Source organism: Pseudopipra pipra, chromosome 19, assembly GCF_036250125.1.
Source record: "Pseudopipra pipra isolate bDixPip1 chromosome 19, bDixPip1.hap1, whole genome shotgun sequence".
In the NCBI taxonomy this organism is placed as follows: Eukaryota; Metazoa; Chordata; class Aves; order Passeriformes; family Pipridae; genus Pseudopipra; species Pseudopipra pipra.
In genome coordinates, this window is record NC_087567.1 from 793814 (window position 1) to 813390 (window position 19577).

General features: G+C 57.3%; 2 protein-coding genes across 5 annotated transcripts in view; one reads left to right on the top strand and one right to left on the bottom strand.

Moving 5' to 3' along the window:
• Nucleotides 1–730: 730 nt before the first annotated feature.
• On the bottom strand, nucleotides 731–8727 carry LOC135424391 (uncharacterized). Of its 2 annotated transcripts, XM_064675583.1 has the most exons (19): nucleotides 7920–8727; nucleotides 7364–7443; nucleotides 7046–7171; nucleotides 6821–6900; nucleotides 6583–6703; nucleotides 6177–6266; nucleotides 5679–5783; nucleotides 5298–5463; nucleotides 4729–4823; nucleotides 4126–4275; nucleotides 3791–3945; nucleotides 3295–3430; nucleotides 3076–3210; nucleotides 2692–2868; nucleotides 2271–2426; nucleotides 1730–1831; nucleotides 1355–1457; nucleotides 1024–1083; nucleotides 731–937 (listed from the first exon to the last, which is right to left on the bottom strand). In XM_064675583.1, exons 1-19 carry the CDS (start codon nucleotides 8047–8049, stop codon nucleotides 801–803), a joined length of 2304 nt encoding a protein of 767 aa, XP_064531653.1. In that variant the 5' UTR covers nucleotides 8050–8727; the 3' UTR covers nucleotides 731–800. The 2 variants fall into 2 exon arrangements, with proteins under 2 accessions (XP_064531653.1, XP_064531654.1); XM_064675584.1 differs by lacking the exon at nucleotides 2271–2426.
• Nucleotides 8728–17505: 8778 nt separating this feature from the next.
• The window catches only part of MAP2K4 (mitogen-activated protein kinase kinase 4), a 94393-nt gene continuing 92321 nt past the window's right edge, over nucleotides 17506–19577 (top strand). For 2 of the 3 annotated variants that reach the window (XM_064675600.1, XM_064675601.1), the window contains exon 1: nucleotides 17713–17918. In XM_064675600.1, the coding sequence (XP_064531670.1) occupies nucleotides 17819–17918 (100 nt within the window). In that variant the 5' untranslated portion in view covers nucleotides 17713–17818. Of the gene's footprint in view, nucleotides 17919–19577 lie in introns of all 3 variants that reach the window. The other variant, XM_064675599.1, reaches the window with a different exon arrangement.

Sequence of the window (19577 nt, forward strand, 5' to 3'; positions counted from 1 at the left end):
GTAAAACAGAGCTCTTCACTCATTTCCAGCTTCAAGCTCTGGAGCCCCAGCAATTCCCAGGAGCTCTGGGATCCTCTGCAGCCCACTCAGGGCTGAGTGTTCTCTCGTGATTCCATCATTCTGTGCCTAGGGGGTCCACCGGAGACCCTTTGAGGCCGCACAGCTGCAATGCAGGGCTCAATGGGGCATTTTGGGGTACCGGAGGTGGAATTTGGAGTCCACCAAGGAAACGTGGGACTCTGCAGCTACAATTCAAGGGCTTGCTGCTGTGCCACCTCCTTGGGTGCTGAGCCTGGGAGGACACAGGGGTCACAGAGTCGGGCACTGTGTGGGGACACAGGGATAACTTTGGCTGCCCGGGCTGGAGAAGAGAAGGTTTTGGGGTGACCTTCCAGCCCCTTCCAGTGCCTAAAAGAGGCTCCAAGGGAGCTGGAGACGGATTTTGGACGAGGGCCTGGAGTGACCGGACAAGGGGGAATAGCTTCACACTGGCAAAGGGCAGGGTGACATTGGCAGTGGCCCTGAAATGGGGTGAGAAGGCTCGGGCAGCAGCTTGTCCTTTAGCCAAGGCGGCTTCTCCCAGGGAAAGCCCCAGCCAGGGCTCAGCTTGTCCCACAAGCCTGGGGCCAGGGGTGCTGAAGGGGGAGCGTCCCGCTGCCTGCGGGACAGCCCAGGAAGGACACGGTCGGCTCGGCACACTCAGCACCGCGCAGCTGAAGGACACCAGGGCTTTGGGCACGTTGTTCCAGCTTTATTCAGCCCCAGTCCTTTAGCCAAGGCAAGCTGCACCTCTGCCGGGCTCACGGCCAGCAGCAGCGCAGTGCTCGTAGGAGGCCTCTTGGTCTTTGCTGCACGCAAGGACTCCTCAGAATGGAGGTTGTCCGAGCTGCCAGGGAGCTGACAGAGATGTCCCAGTCTTTCTCCAAGGGCTGAAGTGCTGTGACGGAAAGAAACAGAGCCCAGATAAAACCCCACATCTGCAGAGAGCCTCTGGATTCCCGACAGACGGTGCTCCCCACTCACCGCTCAGGATGTCAGCCTGACTGTCCGTGGTCTGCTCCCTCAGGCGCCGTGTGATGAGTCCTGGGCACAGAGTTCCGTTAGCCCCTGCTCCCCAGCCTGCTCCCAACAGCAGGGCCCCCAGTCCTACCCTCCTCCCCCTCAGCACGGCTGAGCCCAGGAGCCCCCAGAAGCTCAGGGCAGTGGGACTGAGCAAGGCGGCCACCAAGCCCCGCTGCGTGGGCAGGGCTGGCAGAGGGAGGCAAGGCCCTGCGCGGGGTGGCCGGGCATTGCTGGGGCAGCAGCAGCACAGGGGCCAGGCTGCCCCAGAGGCACCGCAGGGGCTGGCACTCACCGATGAACCTGACGGCCGCCAGGCGCACGTTGGCCTGAGGGTCCTGCAGGTAGGGCAGGCTCTGGTGGATGAAGTCTTCAGCCCTGCTCCTGCTGTTCTGAAGCTGCAGAGAGAACAAGGCATGTCTCTCCAGGGCTGTCACTGGGGCAGTTGGCTGGAGCAGTGCCTCCTGCCAGCACCTCCTGGGACAGAGAGGCCTCCCCTCCTGCTGGCTACAGGGAGGGGACAGGGGCCTGCAGAAGAGCCCCTGGGGCTCTGTTCTTGAGGGCAGCAACAGGGATGCAGCTCCAGGCTCTGCCCAGCTGCAGAGCCCCCAGCCCAGACCTGGGATGGGAGCAGCCCTCCCCCAGTCCGGGCTGCACAGCTTGTCCTTACCAAGCACGCTCCAAGCTCCCACAGCCGCTCTCTCTGCAGCAGGTGCTTGAGCGTCTTCCACTTCAGCAGCTCGGCGGCAGCAAGAAGGGCTTCCCTGGAGGCCTGCAGGACAGCATGAGCTCAGGGATGGCCCGGGGGCCTGGGCAAGGAGGCCTCTTGGCTCTGTTCCTGGGGGGGTCCTGCCTTTAGGAATCTGGGACATGCCCTAGCCCAAATGTCTGGGAGGCTTTTGGAGACAGCCCTGGGGGACAGGCATGGAGGCTCAAAGGCCTGGCCTCTGACACAGCCTGTGGGGATGCCCCTGTTCAGGCCGTGGTGGCCACGGGCTGCTGCCGAGCCCTGCAGGAGCAGGCAGGGCAGGTGTTGCACAGGGCCGTGCCAGCTTCTCTGCCCCTGCTGGCGCTGGCTCCGCAGGGACCTTCCCACGGGCTGTGCTGGGGGAGCGCTGCCCGCTGCCAGCAGCCCCTGCCCCGATGCCCAGGAGCCCTGGGGGCATCAGCCCAGCCCTCTGTGTGTCAGGGCTCAGCCTTCAAACCTGTACCTTGGCCACGCTGGGGACCTGGTCGCTCACGCGAAAGAGGAGAGGCACCAGTGCTCGCCACACCTCCTTCCTCATCCTCTTCTCATCCCTGCCGACCACGAACTGCAGCAGCTCTGCAAGCATGCAGATGGACAGCTCTCGCAGCTCGCTGCACTCCTGGCAGGAAGCAGGAAAAGTGAGCTTTGCAAACAGCAGCTCCCTGCCCACAGTGAAGAGGGCCCTGATCATGGCTGCGGGGAGGGCAGCGGCTCCGGCCTCACATCCCAGAAGCAGCAGCACTGGGCTGCACGGCCCAAAAGCCATCCCAGGAGAGCCCAGGGGAGCAGAGCTGGCTCCAAGTGCTGCTCACAGGGCTGGGCTGCAGGGCAGCTGTCATTGCCCAGTGCCCATCTGAGAGGCTCAGGCTCCACATCAGCCTTACCGAGTCAAAGAGGGGCAGGAGCCTCCCCACAAGCTGCACAGCGATGAAGCTGGCCTTGCTCTTCTTCAGCTGACGCAGCACATTTCGCAAGGCCAGCAGGATCTTCATCTGGGCGTCTTCGCTGCCAACTTGCAGGATCTTCATCATGCCCGGCAGGAAGAGTTCAATGTTTCTTGCCTGTAGAGAGAAGAGAATGTCCATTGGGTGGAGAGTGCTGTGCCTGAAAAGCTCCCCAGGCAGCCACTCCAGGCCCCACCATGGCAGGGAGGGTGTTTAGAGCAGTCACCCCACGTTTTGAGTCCCAGGCCAGGTCAAGCCACTGCTTTCCACACAGCCCCAGCCCCCGTTTGCCGACAGGGCTGCCCCTGACACCGCCCTGCTCACCATCTCGGCTCTCTGCGACAGCCCGACGAGCCCTTCCAGCAGCAGCCCGGCCGTCCTGACGTTTGGACAGCCCTGATGGCTCTCGGCGTCGGGCTCGTCAGCCAACTCCTCCGTCTCAGCCTTCCTGGAGGATGACTGCAGGAGCAAACAGAGCCGTGAGGGGCCGGCAGAGCCTGCAGGGCTGGCAGGAGGGGACCAGGGTCTATAGTTGTCACTCACAGCCATGGGCTGGGTGCGGGGGCCTTCTGCGGAGCAGCGGAAGCACTGTCTGTGCAGCAGGTTGGCAAAGTCCTCCAAGATCTTGGCCAGTGTCTCCGGCATGGAGGACATCAGCTCCCACAGCTCCGGCGCAGTGCTGGAAGGCAGAGAAGGCAGAGCGCTGTCCGCAGGGCTGCCTCAGCCACAGTGCTGTGGCCTGGAGCAGCCCCCCAGAACCCACCCCTTGGAGCCCTGGCTGCACGTCCCTGGGGGCCCTGCCCGCGCGGGCAGGAGGGGGCTGAGGGCGTGTTCCCCGTGGGGCTGGAGCACCGTGCTGGCTCTGGGCTGGCTGGGCCAGCTTTGGCTGCTGTGAAGCAGGGCTGGAAAGTGTGGGGGGATGGAGGGCCTGACTCTGCAGGCTGTCCAGCAGCATTCCTTGACTCTGGCAGCCGGAGAGTCTTGAGGTCCCTCTCCCCACAGGGAACAAGCCCACCCTCAAGGCCATCAGGGCCAGTACCTGTCTCCTTGAAGAGCCGCCTTGCACAGGAGGATGACCACTGTGGTGGGGTACAGGTTGGTCATCAGGCGAAGCAGTGACTCCGCTTTCTCCCATGCTGCCTGTGTGCTGCAGTATGGCAGGCTCTCAAGGATGCTGGTGACTATCTTGGGCCCCTGCAGGAAATACAGGTGAGGATGGCACTGACCCCGGAGTGCAGCCATGTGCTCAGTTGCCCTTCCCATTCCTCTCTGCTGCCTTGAGGTGGCTTGGGGGGCCCAAGTCACCTGTGCTTGGGAGGGAGGGATGCAGGGAGGAACAAGGCCCAAGAGGGCTGAAGGGCACAGGCCACTTACGTCCGTCAGCCAGACGTCCGGGTCCTCCAAGGCCACATCCAGCAGGCTGCTGGGCACCTGCTGGTCGAGGATGCTGGCATCTCCCAACGCCTCGAGGGCCACGAGGATGACGTCTGTCCTCTCGTGGGACTGCAGGTATTTTCCAAAGGCCTATGGCAGCAAGGAAGGAAGACATGTCGCGCTGAGTGCCCTGATGGTGCTGCTTGGCTGAGCAGCTTGAGTGGCCCTGGCCGGACGTGCCCACCACTGCTGACAGCAGTGCCCGCAGCAAAGCTGGCAGCAGTGCCTGCAGTCCCTGCATGGCAAAGATGAGCAGAGAGGGCCCTCCTGCTGGGGGAGGAGGGCTCATGGGCACAGGCTGCTGGCCCCACCGAGAACCAGGGACTTGCTGGTGGCCAGGAGCACCGGAGCTCCTGCTGGGGCTGAAGCTGCTGCTGGGCCACTGGAGTGCAGCCCTCGTGCTGTCCTTGCTCAAGGACGGCGGGAGCCCCCTCCCCAGGGAGCTGAAGGCGCGCCAGCCCCACTGCTGCGGGGTCCTTTGGCTCACACCAGTGCCCTGCTGGTGCCATGGACAGGAGTCCCAGCAAGGGCGCAGCTCCTTACCTTGGCACAGTCCCTGGGGCTCAGAGAACACAGCGCGGAGGTGGTCACGGCTTCCCGGTGGACTTGGTCTGCTCTGTCCTTTAGCCTGGATTCAACTAAACACCAGGGCAAACACACAAGAGTCAGGAAGGCAGAGCAGCTTTACCAGCAAGCTCGCCAAACCTCCCTGGCATCTGTTGGCAAGGGGGCAGGACAGGAGCAGTCCAGGATTTTGGGAGGGCATCAGGAACAGCTTCTTGCTACAGGCACTGGAGGGACCAGCCAGGGTGGGGGATCTGCTCTTCCCCACCAGGGAAGACGTGGCTTTGGGACAGGGAAGTCCAGAGGGGCTTTGGCTGTGGGGCCCACAAACCAGCGGGCTGCAAGATCCTGAAAGGAAGGGGAGGAAGGAGAGCAGCAGCAAACAGATCCTGGCCTTGAGCAAAGCGCTCAGGCTCTGCAGCAAAGTGGCAGCTGGGAAGCTCTGGGAAGCAGCTGGGAGGGGCAAAGGGGGTCAGGAAGCAGATCTCTCAGGAGATGTCTGTGTGCAGAGCAATGAAGCCCACCGCTGCTCTGCCTTTTTTACTTACAGATGAACTCAGCCAGGGCAAAAAGAGCATGGAAAGCTGCATAGCATGTTGTCTCCTCAGAGAACCGGAAAAGGATGAGTCGTCCCAGCAGCTTTCCTAGGAGCGGGAGCTGGATCTCCCCAGAGCAGACAGGTCCAGCAGTGCCTCTTCTGACGTTGGCATGGGCCTGGATGAGGGAGGCATGAGCAGAAGGGCTGAGGGCACAAGGGTGGTGCCAAAGCCCCCCTCCCGAGAGTCTGCCCAGGGCTGGATTCCTGGAGAGACCAGGCTTTGCAGAGCCCTGCGTCCCCGTCTCTCAGAGCAGCCATGTGGGCAGCAGCCCTGGCATGGAGAGCAGCAGGGATGGGGGCATGGCCTGGCTGGAGGGGGCCTGGTCCTTACCTGCAGAGTGGAATAGTCGGACAGCACACAGGTCAGCACATCTATCCTTGCCATGGCCCTCTCCCTCACAGCCTCTCTCTCAGATCCGGTAAAGTCCAGCAGCAGCTGGGACAAGAGAAGCAGTGGGTGAGCCCTGGGAGCAGACTCCAACACCAGCAGCAGCACAGCTCCACTCCTGGGCCGCACTCGCCCCATCCCTCAAGGCTTCCTCTCCCCTCCAGCAAAGCCTGCAATGGGGTGTCTGCCCCAGGTCAGGCACAAAGGCCCAGAGCCAACCTCATGGCCAAGGAGGAGGGCAGGTGCCACCCTCTGCAGCCCCTGTGCTCCACGAGAGCCTGGGGCCAGCCCCTGCTTCCCCGCAGGAGGTGGGCACCCTCCCAGCAGGGCACTCTGCCTGCTCGGCCCTGCTCTGGGCACCACTCAGCCAGGAGTGGGCAAACCCTCCCCTCCAGGCTGAGGAACAGCCCTGGGACTCCCCCCTTTTTGCTTGTGCCAGACCTCCAAGATGCCCTGCAGCTCCTCGCTGACTTGAGAGGCAGGAAAGCTGAGCACCATTGTCCTCAGCATGCTGTCCATGGAGTTCAGGGTCTGCAAGGAATACAGAGAGCAATGGCAGTCATTCTGCTGTTCCTCCCAGCCCCAGGAGAGCCATCTGAACCCCCTGTGCCACAGGAGGAGGAGGAGGAGGATGCCCACACATCCCGGGAGAGATATGGGCATAGACAATCTGCGAGGGCAGAGCAGCCTGTGGCACGGGATGCGGCCAGGCCCATGGGAAGGGGACAGAGGCGCGAGGAGGGGAAGTACCCTGCCCTGCCTGGGATCCCTGCTCCTGTGGCAGCATGGGATAGCCAGGGAGCAGGCCAGAGGGGCTGGAGGCCCCTGGAGCTCAGCCAGCACTTACCTTGATGTAGAGGGCAAGGTCCGCTTTTGGCATTTCCTTCTCTGCAGGCAGCCAGAAGACACTCGAGAAACACGCGCGGAGGAGGCTTTTGGCTTTACCCTCCAGCGCTGTGTCCACCAAGCTGCAGGGAGAGGGCAGGACACGGGTTGCACACGGGTGCTGGGAGCAGCCCCTCGACGACTCGTGCGGGTGGCATCGAACCTCTGGGCCAGGGGGCCCACGACAGATGGGCAGGTACCTCAATTTCTCCAGAGCCAGCATGGAAAGATGCCGAAGGTCTGTGCACAGGTGGTCCCTTGACTCTTCTTCCAGCAGCGCCTGCAGAGCACAACCGGGATGGCATCTGCTGGCAGCTGCCAGCACCCAGGGCCTCCAGTCCCTGACCCACCCCAGCGCTGTCCGCACAGGCTGCCTGTGCCAGGGGGCTTTGCTCCCTTCGCCACATTGCCGAGAGTGCCCTCACCTTGATGTTCTCTGCCAGCTCATACTTGTCACAAAACAGATCCAGGCCCTGGGTCAGGCCGTGGCTCAAGGCGCTTCTGCACAGCACAGAGATGCTCCGGAGAAATGTGGCCTTGTCTCTCTCCTCCTGCCAGCCGGGGGACAGAGACACAAACACGGATTGTGAGTGGGCAGACACAGCCAGCGGGACCGCAGCAGAGGAGGTGCAGTGCCCTGCGGGAGAAGCAGCCCTGCCCTGCCAGCACCCCTCCAGCAGCCCGGCAGCACGGCCCCTGCCAGCAGACAGCAGCACAGCCACCCTCCAGTTGGCCGCAGTTACCTTGTTGGGGCTGGTGACAAACGCCAGGATGGAATCAACAGCTTCCTGCTCCTCCTTGTAGATGGGCAACCAGCTGGCATCTAAGGCGGGAAAGAGCAGGGAGAGCTGCAGAGGGTCCAGCGAGAGGAGGGAGCAAAGGATATCTGCCCTCCACCCAGCTCTCTGCCCACTGCCTTGGCACGGCCTTCCCTTGCAGCTCCTGGCTGGAGGGTGCCTGGCAGAGGAGCTGCCATGCCCGGGAAAGCCTCAGTGCCCCGGGCTGAGGAAGGCAATGGCAGACAGGCAGGAAAGGCCCAGGCTCCCACAGCACGACAGACTCATGCCAGCCCAGCTGGCCCTCTCTGCCCACACCTAAGAGCCTCTCTGCCCTGTCCTTCTTTGGGAGAGGCTGTGCTGGGGCCACGCTCCAGCCCTGAGCAGTCCCAGCTTTCAGGCAACACCATGGCTGACCCCAGGACCCCCATTGTCAGCTGGCCAGGAAAGTGGGATCCTGGTGTGCTACAGGGTGTGGTGGTGGGCCCCAGCCCTGCCCAGCCCCACAAGGCCCCTCACTCACCCAGCTTGAGGGGCTGCATGGTGGTCACCTCGTAGGAGGACGGAAGCTGCAGACCTGGAGAGCGGCTCTCCTGGGAAGAGCTGTCTTCCATCCAGGCCTGCCTGGGGCAGGCGGGGGGTCTCCTCTCCATCCTGTGAACCAAAGAACACAGGGGAGCCTGCCTACAGAGGGCGTCCGAATGGTGGAGTCGAACACCCTCGGGAAAAAGGCCGCGGCCAAATCGCCTCAGGCAAAGGGCCTCAGGCAAAAGGCCTCAGCAAAAGGCCTCAGCCAAAAAGCCAAGGCAAAGTGCCTCAGCCAAAAGGCCAAGGCAAAGTGCCTCGGCCAAAAGGCCAAGGCAAAAGGCTTCAGCCAAAAGGCCAAGGCAAAGTGCCTCAGCCCAAAGGCCAAGGCAAAAGGCTTCAGCCCAAAGACCAAGGCAAAAGGCCTCAGCCCAACGGCCTCGGCAAAGTGCCTCAGCCCAAAGGCCAAGGCAAAGCACCTCAGGCAAAGCGCCTCGGCAAAAAGGCCTCGGCCCAAATGCCTCAGGCAAAAACGCTTTGGCAAAACGCCTCAGCAAAACTCCACGTTCCCACGGGGCCACCTGGGGTCGTGGACAAGACGTGGACTGCAGTCGGGGGCTTCTCGCCAGCGCTGCACTCCTCTCCTATCCGGTCGCCGTCCTGACGGACACTGACTCACCGTGGGCCACGGTCGTGCTGAGCACACCTGCTGCAGTGGGTGTCACAAAGGGCCCCTCTGTGACACGCTGCCGGCCGCTAGCAACAGGTCCCAGTGCTTGTTGACATGGCACCTGCCCCCAGCAACGGATGCCAGGGAGCCACCACGCAGGCAGGAACAGGCAGGGTGTCCCTGGGGACACAGGCCTGCCTCAGCCCTTGGCACTCAGCTGCCCTCAGAATGTCTCCAGGCCCCACTTTGTTCTCATGTCTCCTCGGGACATCCCAAGGAGCCCCATGTTCAGACACCCCTGCGTGCCCCCAGGACATCCCTTTCCTGTCCCCACACTGCAGAGTCTGGCCTCTGAGCCCTTCAGTCACATTAAATGCATAACGTTTGCTCAAGCTTAACAGAAACCGTGGCTTTTGTCGCCTCTTCTCTTTCTCCCACTGACCAGCAGGAGCTTTGCCCCACTCAACAGCTCTTCCAACACCGGGCTGCTCAGGAGCCCTCCCAAGGCCTTCGCCGCACCCCAGGCCCCTGCGCGGCATCCTGAGCTGCCCCAGGGGTGGCTGAGTGGCCCTGCCAGGCTGGCGGAGTCCTGGGGGGGCTTAGGGCTGAAGGGGGGAGGATGGCACCCAGGGGGATCCAGCTGGAAGGGCTGGGATCCTCAGCGTGCCAGGAGCTGTCGTCTTCTGGCACAGCCCAGCTGAGCAACCGCATTGGTCCATCTGAGGGGCCAGGAGCTGTAGTCCTGCTGTTCTTGCCTCAGTTCTGTGTCTCTTCTACAAAATCAGACCAAAGAAGCCCCCAGAAGCCCAAAGGGCCCTGGAACAGCCCCTCTCTGACAGCCCCAGAGGTGCCCTGGAGCTGCTGCCCAGTGTGACCTTGCTGAGGCACCTTCAGAGCCCCGCTCTGCCCTGGGGGGCTGGTGTGGGCGTCCGCGCTGCCTGGGGACAGCCAGTGGGGACAACTGGCAGTCCAGGAAAGACGTGGGCAAGGCTATCTAGGCAAAGAGTCCCCCCACTTTGAATTTCCATCCCATCCCCTCAGGACTTGTTCATTTTCCCTTCCGGGCCCTCCAGGCCTAGAGCTCTCCTCAGACCCACAAGTCCTCTCTGAACCCTCTCTTGTGCTGGGGCTGCCTCAGCCTGGTCCATTTGCCCCCTCAGCACCCTAAGGCACCTTTTGATGTGCTCCAGAGGCCACAGTTTGTCCCCTGGTGCCCACAGTACCCCTCCATCCCCCTCCTCGCACCCTCCCTTGGCCCTCGATGGACGCAAAAGCCCACGGTTTGCTCTTCTGCAGCCAGGAGAGGCCTCTTGGCCACAGTCCCACCACAGGACTCCTCCACCTGCCCTGCAGCTGTCTTCAGGCCAGATCATACAATCACAGAACCATTTAGGTTGGCAAAGACCTGCAAAATCATCGAGTCCCAACTCGCACCCATCCCCACCTTGTCCACTAGAGCAGAGCACTGAGGGAGTGCCACATCCAGTCTTGTCTTGGATACCTCCAGGAATGGGGATTTCACCACCTCTCCGGGCAGCCCCTTCCAATGCCTGACAACCATTTCCATCAAGAAAAGCTTCCTCATGATCACACACAAAGCCTCCTGAGGCCTTCAGTGCACCCCAGGCCCCCCAGCAGAAACCACCCTGCCAGGGCTTTCCATGCCACAAGTGTAAAACAGAGCTCTTCACTCATTTCCAGCTTCAAGCTCTGGAGCCCCAGCAATTCCCAGGAGCTCTGGGATCCTCTGCAGCCCACTCAGGGCTGAGTGTTCTCTCGTGATTCCATCATTCTGTGCCTAGGGGGTCCACCGGAGACCCTTTGAGGCCGCACAGCTGCAATGCAGGGCTCAATGGGGCATTTTGGGGTACCGGAGGTGGAATTTGGAGTCCACCAAGGAAACGTGGGGCTCTGCAGCTACAATTCAAGGCCTGTTGTGGTAGTTTGAGGTACCAGGGAGGAAATTTTTGAGGCCCTCTGCAGCAAACTAAGGGGCTCTTTTCTGCAATTTGGGAACAAGTGAAGCATTTTGCGGGTGCTAGGGGGGTCATTTGGGGCCCCTTTCAGTACCTAAAAGAGGCTCCAAGACAGCTGGAGATGGATTTTGGATGAGAGTATGGGGTGACAGGACAAGAGGGAATCCCTCACCTGGCCTCTGAATATGTCCAAGAATGCCCTGGAGTCCGTAAGGAGAAGTGTGACCAACACATTGCAGGGAGTTACTATTTCCACTGTTTTGGTTTTTGATGTATCTGCAACTTTTGTTTCTGTCGTGAGTCACCGGTGGACAAGTGCGTGGGAGACCCAGATTGGGGTCCTGCAGACAGCTTCCAGGATGGTCAGGAGTCCAGATGATGTGACTGCTTATGTACCTGAAAGAGAATTAGATCTTTGTCTTGGTGAATTCATGTGGACAAATTTGTGCAGTAAAACTGGCAAATTGTTATGCAAAAGTATAAACCCCTGGAGAGGGGCCTGCCTGAGCTGCTGTTTGAGCATCCAGCTCCAGCTCAGACACAGCCTTGCCTGAGTTTGCCCATGGAGCTGTTGATCGAGCCCTTGACCCATGAGGTGACTTCCCAACTTGACCTCACCACCATGGATCTCACCAGCCATCACTAGGCTGTCTCTGATGCTGGTTACACCCACCAGGGCTGATCCTGACCCATAGGTTGACTTTCCAGCTTGACCACAGGTTTGCCTAGTCACTATGAATTGTGCTGGTGATCTGGAATCTCAGTTGGATCCAGCTGGGTCTGCCCTGCTTGCCCTGTGCCAGGGTAGTGGGATGGGCTCGGAAATTTGGTGATGTTGAAGAACCATGAGTGTAGGGAAGGAATAGTGAGTTGGAAATAAGAGGAGAATTCTTTCTTTTCCTTGCTAAGAGAGTGGGATTTAAATGGAAATTTTTGTAATGGTCTAGAATTAGTTTTGTATTTAAAAGATTCAGTCATTTTGTGTCATCTGGAGAACAAAAAAGGATATTGCTGCCTCCTTATTTGCAGATCATTTATGACCAAAAGTGCAATATGTGATGAATTGAAAGTAGGCGCTTTAGAAATGTTATATCTACCATATCCATCTGCCAAAACTGAGCCTATGTCAGATCAGTTCTCCCACTGACTTCAGTAACAGCATCATACATTTCCCTCAGCCCCCAACAGAATCAGGTCTTGATAAATTGTTATGTGGAGGACATGTAACTCTCCACATTTGTGGAGAGGATTAGTGCTTGTCTTATAAGATTTTTAACTGAGTCTTTCCTTGAGCAGGTTATGAGATTTACTGCTGAGAAAGCCACAGAGAAGTAAGAGTTGTCTTTGTAAATGATTGCCACTGTTACAGCTCCACTGAGCAGGCTGTATATTCATAATAATTGTGTTATTCTGTACGTTAAACAATGTCCGGCAGCTGCAGGCAGAACAGTAGGCCATGTTCACTATAACTAAATTCCTCCCTACATTTACATTGATTGACATTCCCTTCCTGAAGCCCAGAAAAATTAAACCACTCTATGGGCCATTCACTTTAGAGTTGGACTCGATGATCCTTGTGGGTCCTTTCCAACTCAGAATATTCTGTGATTCTGTGATTGTACAGGCACACTTAGGAGTACAACTTTCCTCCTATTCACAAGCACTCCAGGAAGGGACTACAAATGATTAAAGGAAAGCTGGAGAACTGCACTCCACATTTTCTCTTCCCAAACCCAGCTTGAAACTTTGATTAGCAACAGCAACAGTCCAAATATCCCTGCAATTTCAGAGTAGGTCCCTGTGGGGCTGCACTCCCCAACTGAGGCACCATGAACTACATACGCCATTCCCCTGGTTTGGGTTTTTTAAGGAGGAGGACCTCACTGGAGAGCATGCAGCAATATTTGTCTTTCTGATGCAACCCCTGTCGCCAGTCCCTTCCCCTCACCTCAGAAGGAGTAGAGCTCTAGTAATGAATCACCTTCATGCCTTGTTTTCCGGTCTGGGATAGGCTCTTGATTGTATTATTTTCTAAGGGAGGAGAGGTTATTTTTGGCTAGAAAATGGAAATGTCAAGGGTTAAAAAGCAACAGTGGTGTTAAAAAGAGTAAGAAAAATGTAAGAGACAGCATGCCTTTCACTAGGGTAATTTATATGACAGGAAAATAAAAGCGGACAAGCTTTTCAGGCACAACAGCTCTTCTGCATGCGAGAAACAAAATTTTTTCCAACCATATCAGCTGATCTTCAAAAAGAAAACTGATCTATGATGAACTCTGACTCTTGAATTTGTCTGGTCACAAGCTATTGTGCAAAGCTGCACAGCCCACCTGGTTTCTGTCACAGCTGGACTGCTGCTTGCCACCTTATGGGCTGCATGTCAGGAGAGGAGAGACCGGCTGGGAGAAACTGGCGGAGGCTGAGAGGGAAGCAGAGGAATAGCCAGACAGATACATCCAGGGCTCTGTGTGGAGTGGGACAAGGCTCTGCCGAGGGGATCAGGGGGCTGGGCTGGCAGAAAGCAGCTTCCGTGGGCACTTGGGAGGGATGGTGTGGAGGGCTTGGCAACCCTGTGAGTGAGCAAAGTTCAGTGACACAAGAGCAAGAAAGGGCAAAAGGCCTCTCTGTCGCTCCTGAGGGTAGGGTGGGAAGGAGGGGCTTGCTTTACTAACTGTGGCGTCTGAATCTGCCTCCGTCTTTGCTGCTCTAATTCAAAAGCAATCGAGCTGTAGCGTGCCTTAGAAATAAAAAGGTCTTTCAGTGTTTGGTGTGCTTACTGCAAAGAAAAGGTCGAGGCTGTTCACTTTAAAGCTTTACCAACTATCCCGACCACTTCGTATAACCACCCTGCTCCAGGGACGGAGACTGCCGGCAGTGTCCCCAGCAATACTGCCTTCTCCCATGAGAGGGAGGCCAAGCACCTTTTAATACCCCTGAGTAGAACTTGAGCTACTTGTTCCTCAATATTACGCAAAACATTCCCCTCCTTATGCCTCTCTGGATCTGCTACTTACCCCACAGTAGTCTAAGCTTATCTCCAGCAACTCCGCCTGTAAAGGCTGCAGGGGTGGACCCAGCAGCCAAGCTGTGATATCCAGACCCAGGCCATTTCCCAAGATCCTGTACCACAGATGTTACTGAAACACTGCCATGGTCATCTATCCTAGTGACCCATTCCATAAGGGCCCTCATCCTTGTGCCACAAATGATAGATTGGTTTAGATTAGCTCAAAACTGCTGAAAAGACTCTGGGTGAGCAGGTGAAGGGTTTGGGAGCTTTGGTGTGTTCCTGACCCCCAAACCCAGACTACAATTCCAATATGGACATCTGGGAATAAATACATGGTCATAGGTGATAGTGTCAAAAGAGCTCTGGATTTAGTTGCCCTAACTGGTGGGTCAGGTGCCAGGAGCAGGAAAGGGTGGAGCCCACCTTACTGAGAAAGGGAGCAGCCCCATGTTTCCTGATTGACCATCTTCAGGGGACGTGTCTGAAGTGTTCAATAGATTGACCTTCTTCTTGTCCTTATTAAAATCCCATATTAACAACCTTCTTACTACCTCATTAGTTTTATAGACTTCACCTAAACTCATGGTTTATGATTGGTTATGCTTTGCCAGCTTCTTTCTTTAGTCCTAATTTAAAGTCCTTCTCAATTCCCAGAAAAGTTCTGGTACAACTCATTATACAGGGCACTTTTATGCACCTAGAACGCAAGGGGATGGACACCAGCCTTCGTGAACTCATCAGGAACAAATGCTGACAAACCATTCTCATGTTCTGATGTGGCAAAATTTTTTAGGCATAAAGTGAAACATAATATGTTGACTTTAGGAAGGCTTTTAACACTGGCTGTTCTGATCCCTTCTTAAGAAGATATAAGGGCACAGTGAGTGCAAAACTGGTGAGATCATTGTACCTCAAATGGTATTTATCAGTGTTTGTCAAAGTGGAAGGACATAGTGAAGGGATTTTTGCAGGGGTCCATTCTGATGCCATGTCTTTTTAGTTACTTCAGTTAACAACCTGGATGATTAATCCATGAGTGCTTTATTAAACATGCTAATTACTTCAGGCTGTGGAGGACAGCAAAGACAACAGGATTCAGCACTAGATGAAGAAACAGGCTACAACCTACAGGGTGACATTCAACAGGTACAACTTCAATCATTACTTTTATGAGCAGGTTCAAGTGAGGGAACTGGGTGGATGCAGTTTTCCAAACAAACAAACAAAAAAAAAGAGTCCAAGGTGTAAGAGAGGGCAAACTGAACACCAGCAATGGAAAAAAAGGCAAAGACCACCTGGAGCATGTGAGCTGTAGCCTCCAAGGCAAGCTGGAGTAATATGCCTAGCTAGGGATGCTGTACTTCAAAAAATGCAGATGGACAGAAAAAAAACATCAAAAGAGGTGAGTGAAGATGCTGGGAGGCAGAGAAAATGTGAAGAAAGACTGAAAGAAATAAGTAGATGTAGTGTGTAGGAGAGAAAGCAGAGGCAAGGAGGTGAAGGGAAACATTGCAGTTCATTGCACATCATCAAATGGCTAAAGGATGACTTTGAAGAAGGCCATGGCCACAGCACACAGGGCAGGATATACAGTATTTCAGATCAAACAAAAACCCCTGAAGTTAGACTTTCAGATAATGTTAGGACAGAAGTGTGCCAGAACAGATTGTTGGGGAATGGCACAATCTCCACCACTGGAAGTTTTTAAGGAAAGGTTTCACAAACATATCAGAACAGGTATTGTTGATCCTCCCAGATCCTCCAGGTATTACAGTGGGGGGGAAGTAAGATTTTGTAAGCAATCCACATGCAGGTGGTGCAAAGCAGAGGTGGAAGCCAGCTGTCAGCTTGTGCCAGTGTTTGCCAGCAGGCACTGGGTTTCTGTATCACAGCCCACAAGAAGCCAACCTTGGACATGCACTCAGGGTTAACACAGAAGAGAAGGCTTAAGCAACGTATGGAAGAGAAAGAAAAGATGTGAAAACTGGGGGGGGAGATGTCTTTTGTGCCAGCACCTGGACTGCACCCCCCTCCCCAGAGGTTTAAATCTCAGCATGTAAGGCCAGGTTGCTGATAAGAACAAGCAGATTAATCAGCATCAGGTGGCTTTGGAGCACTTGGAAAAAAAGAAATAGAAGAAGCCTGAGGGGGCAGGGCTTGTATGCATATATAGAAACCACTCTTCACTCTTTTCCCTGGGAGCTGTTTTTAGTCAAAGCTTTTACTTTGGTTCCCACATAGGCTGTGTTACAGTTGTGTTGCTGCTCTGTATTGCCCTATCCTGGGGCTGTGAGCCAGACCTGACCTGGGGACTTAACTTCAGCCCTGCCACACTGCAGTAGACTTGTTTGGAGTCCAGACTGAGCCTGGTCACTGCTGCCATGGGACTACCCTGCTCCCCTGGCTCAGGTCTGGCCTCTGGCTGTGGAGACCACTGCCCATCCACCAAATTATGCTCCTCTCCTGTGTCCCTTCCCATGCAGAGCAGCCACCCATGGTGCTCCCCAGTGTTGTGTAGGTGAAGGTGTAGGGTTGGGATCCCGCTTTGTGCCAGGCAGGGAGATGTCCCGTAGAGGAATGTGGAGGAGGGCATAAGGGCACATCTTCACCTGGACGTGTGTGCTGTGTGCCGTGGGATCTGTGGTCTTTGTTACAGGCTCTGCCAGGTGGTGGCACTGATGATTACCACCTGTGGTGCCCACACAAAACCATAGTCAGGAAGGGCTGTTCCTGTGGGAAGCTCTGGATATGTGTATCCTGTTCCTCTCCAACCAAAGCAGTGGAGGGGACAGACTGGAAGCAGCTTTGGAAGAGTTAGCAATGTCCTTTGAGAGGGCAGAGGCTGGGGTGGAACAGTGTAGGGCCACAGCCTAAGTTCAAACCCAGATCTTGGCCTGTGTGAGCAGGGTGATGGTGTTCCCCAAAAGAAAAGGAAAGCTGCATCCCTGACAGGGGGGGAGGTGATTTTGCTGGACTAGCAGGAGCTGGGAGCAGAAACAGGGAGATGGTCAGGGCCAGCTCTGACCTCCTCTGCTTCCTGACAAAGGTGAGCTTAGCAGAAAGTGAGCTGGGTTTGGGCAGAAGGCTGAGCTCCTCCTGTGCCCCAGAGACTACTCCAGCCTGTCTCCCTGCCCCCACACGGGGCTGAGCAGGGAAACTAGAAGAGTCTAGCATGGGAGAAGATGTTTTCCCAAGTTCAAAGAATATGAGGAAATAAAAATCTTGGTGAGATAAATCAATATGAGCTGCGCTGGGGGAGGAAGAAGGAAAAATGAAGGCTGGGGGAGGGGCAGCTCCTCCTCCCCCATCGCACTAGCACAAAGGGTGATGGTTGGCAGCTCCTGGAAGCACTTCCAGTGTGTGTTCAAGGCTTGAGGAGTTTCCTGTATTATCACCTCCATGGTGGCCTGGGCAGTGGAGGAGCAGGGAAAAAGGCCTCACACTTCTGTCCAACACTTGGACATCCATCTCTTTCCTCAGCAGATCTCCATTCATAAAGGGGGTCAGCATCATTTTTGTTACAAAAATGAAGACACAGGGAAGGGACTCGCCCATGTCATGCAGAGAGCTGGAGGGAGCCCACGGCTCTGGGGAAACCATTCCACTGCTCTAATTCCCAGCATGTGCTGTCCCCACGACTAGGACTGTACGTTTGCTGGAGTTAAGAGGACGGGTCAGAAACCATGTGGTGGAATGAACAGCAGCGGCCAAAGGCGGAGAGAAAAGAAGGAGGAGGCTGATGGTGGCAGGAAGGGGGATGATGCCCGGAGTGTCATGGAAAGCACGGGAGGGAGTCGTGCCTCGCGGTCTCGGGGGAGTCAGGAGAAGTTTGCAAGTGGGAGAATCCCCAACCCTGGAGAGAAGATGAGAAATACGATAGAGCTGCTCGGGCCGACCGCTGGCCCCCCAGGGGCCTGTCCGGGGCCGGGGGCCAGAAGCGCAGATGTCCGGGCACCCCCGGCCCAGGGGCTGCGGGCCCGGCGGTGCGGGGTCCCCGCAGAGGCTGCAGGCGGTGCCCCCCGGGCCGAGCGAGCGGGAGCGGAGCGGGGCCGGCCCGAGCGGGCCCGGGGGTGCCCCAGTACCGCCCCCGCCCCGCCGCAGCGGTGCCGCAGGCGCGGGGCCCCGGCGGGGAGGGGTTTGGCGGCCCCAGCCGGGGGCGGACGGGCGGCGGGGCCGTGTGTCCTGCCCTGCCGGGGAGGTCCCTGCGCAGCGCCGCCGCCGCCGCTCCCGCTCCGCGCACAATGGCGACTCCCAGCCCCAGCGGCGGCTCCGGCGGGAGCGGGAGCGGGCCCGGGCCGGGCGCCGCCGGCAGCGGCGGCAGCAGCAGCAGCAGCATGCAGGGTAAGCACCGCCGGCCCGGGCAGCGCTGGGCCGGGCTGGGCCGGGCCGGGCCGGGCCGGGGACGCCGCGGGGCTCGCCCTGCCCGGGCCGCGGGGACCCCCTGGCGCTGCCGCCCGCGCCCCCCGCGCCGGGCCGCGGCTCTGGGGCGGCGCTGCCCGCAGGGAGCCCCGGCTCAGCCCCGGCGGCCCCGCTCCGGCCCGGCCCCGCTCTGGCCCGGCCGCGCCCGGCGCGCTCGGCGGGAGGAAGCGCGGCCCTGGCCCTGCCCGCCGGGGCCTGCCCCGAGCTCGGCCCCGCCGCGGCACAAAGGCCGGGCGGGACGCGGCTCCGGCCTCTCCCGGCCGAGCTCGGTCCTGCGGCCGCTCCGGGGGCCCTGCGCGGGCCGCAGCAGCAGCGTCCCCGGGCCGTGCCCGCCGAGCCCCGCGGAGCGGCCGGGCCGGGGCTGCGGCGGGACGGCTCTGCCCGGCCATCGCGGGCGCCCCGGCCCTCGCCTCCGGAGTGTGCTCTCCTCGAGACCGATGTTTAAGTAAAATCAGCTCAGCGTGAACTTGCGGTTCAGTTTTGTTCCCTTCGGATGGAAATTTACAGTGCTGCAGCAGGGTCATGTTGGTTCCCGCCGGCACTTGTTGATGGTTGAGCAGCCTTACAAAAACGGTGGATATTTATTTTTTAGAAAGGCCTCGGCAAACACCGTTTGAGTTTCTCCTTTAAAGTTGGATCACTGAAAAATACTCTCTGCTTAAGCAGCATTTTAGTCCTTGTTAGGCTGAAGTGGCACAGTGCTGGTTTGGTTTTTTTTCAAATTAAATACAGTAATGGTAATACTGAAAAGCTGTTTGACCTGTTTTGGGAGCAGGAAGAAGGAAAGGTTGCTCTCTTTGTGACAGAGGTGCAGGTACTGTCAGCAAATAATGTTTGTCACAGTTGTTTGCTATAGTCCACGTTCTGTTCTCTCTAGGATGGTCTGCACTGAAACTGATGGGGACTTGTTTGGGCAGAGAACTGATGGTTAAACTGAAGAGTTTGGTATATGTGGAATAAAAAGGTGAATTTTGGCTGTTTGTAGCTTCCCCTGTGCGAAGGATTGGGTACCCACTGGGCCTTGTCAAGGTACTACTATCCACCTTTCAAAAAACAGAATCCCAGACCTTGTGAATTAAATACACGTGTTAAAAACTCGACCATGATATACCAAAGCCGTTGTGACTAAACAAGAACTAGCCTTGTTGCAGGGTAGTTAAAACCCTCCTTGTTGCCCCTTGTGTTTCCACCTGACCCATTTTTCTTATTTGAGTTGTTCCTCTGAATCCCCTGTGTCTCCAGGGCTGAGGGTTGGATTTGCACCGTGATCTCAGAACCTGTGATGCCCCATGAGCTTGTGGTGGTGTATCATCTGCACCCTCTCTCCAGGTGGAGGAAGGGCAGTTGGTTCTGTTGTATCTGGTTTAAGTGGCTGTTTAAGTATTGACTCGGGACAACGGGCCAGCGTGATGATACCCAAGTGAAGGCCAGTGTTGAGGTGGTTTTTCCTAAGGCAACAGCTGAGTGTTTAGGTGCCTAGGAGGACTGGAGCGTAGGATCCTGGGAGCGCTCTTGAGCAGCAGGTTGCTGTGGTGGTGATGGTTCTTGGAACCTGCTAGAAACTCCGTCCCAGGAGGACAG

Excerpts from the sequence above, each read along its gene's own strand:
- LOC135424391 (XM_064675583.1), bottom strand. The coding sequence starts at position 8,049 with ATGGAGAGGAGACCCCCCGCCTGCCCCAGGCAGGCCTGGATGGAAGAC. Across the intron at positions 4,276-4,728 it reads GCCCCAGGGACTGTGCCAAG|GCCTTTGGAAAATACCTGCA; the intron begins GTAAGGAGCTGC and ends TTGCTGCCATAG. Across the intron at positions 3,946-4,125 it reads CGGACGTCTGGCTGACGGAC|GGGCCCAAGATAGTCACCAG; the intron begins GTAAGTGGCCTG and ends TATTTCCTGCAG.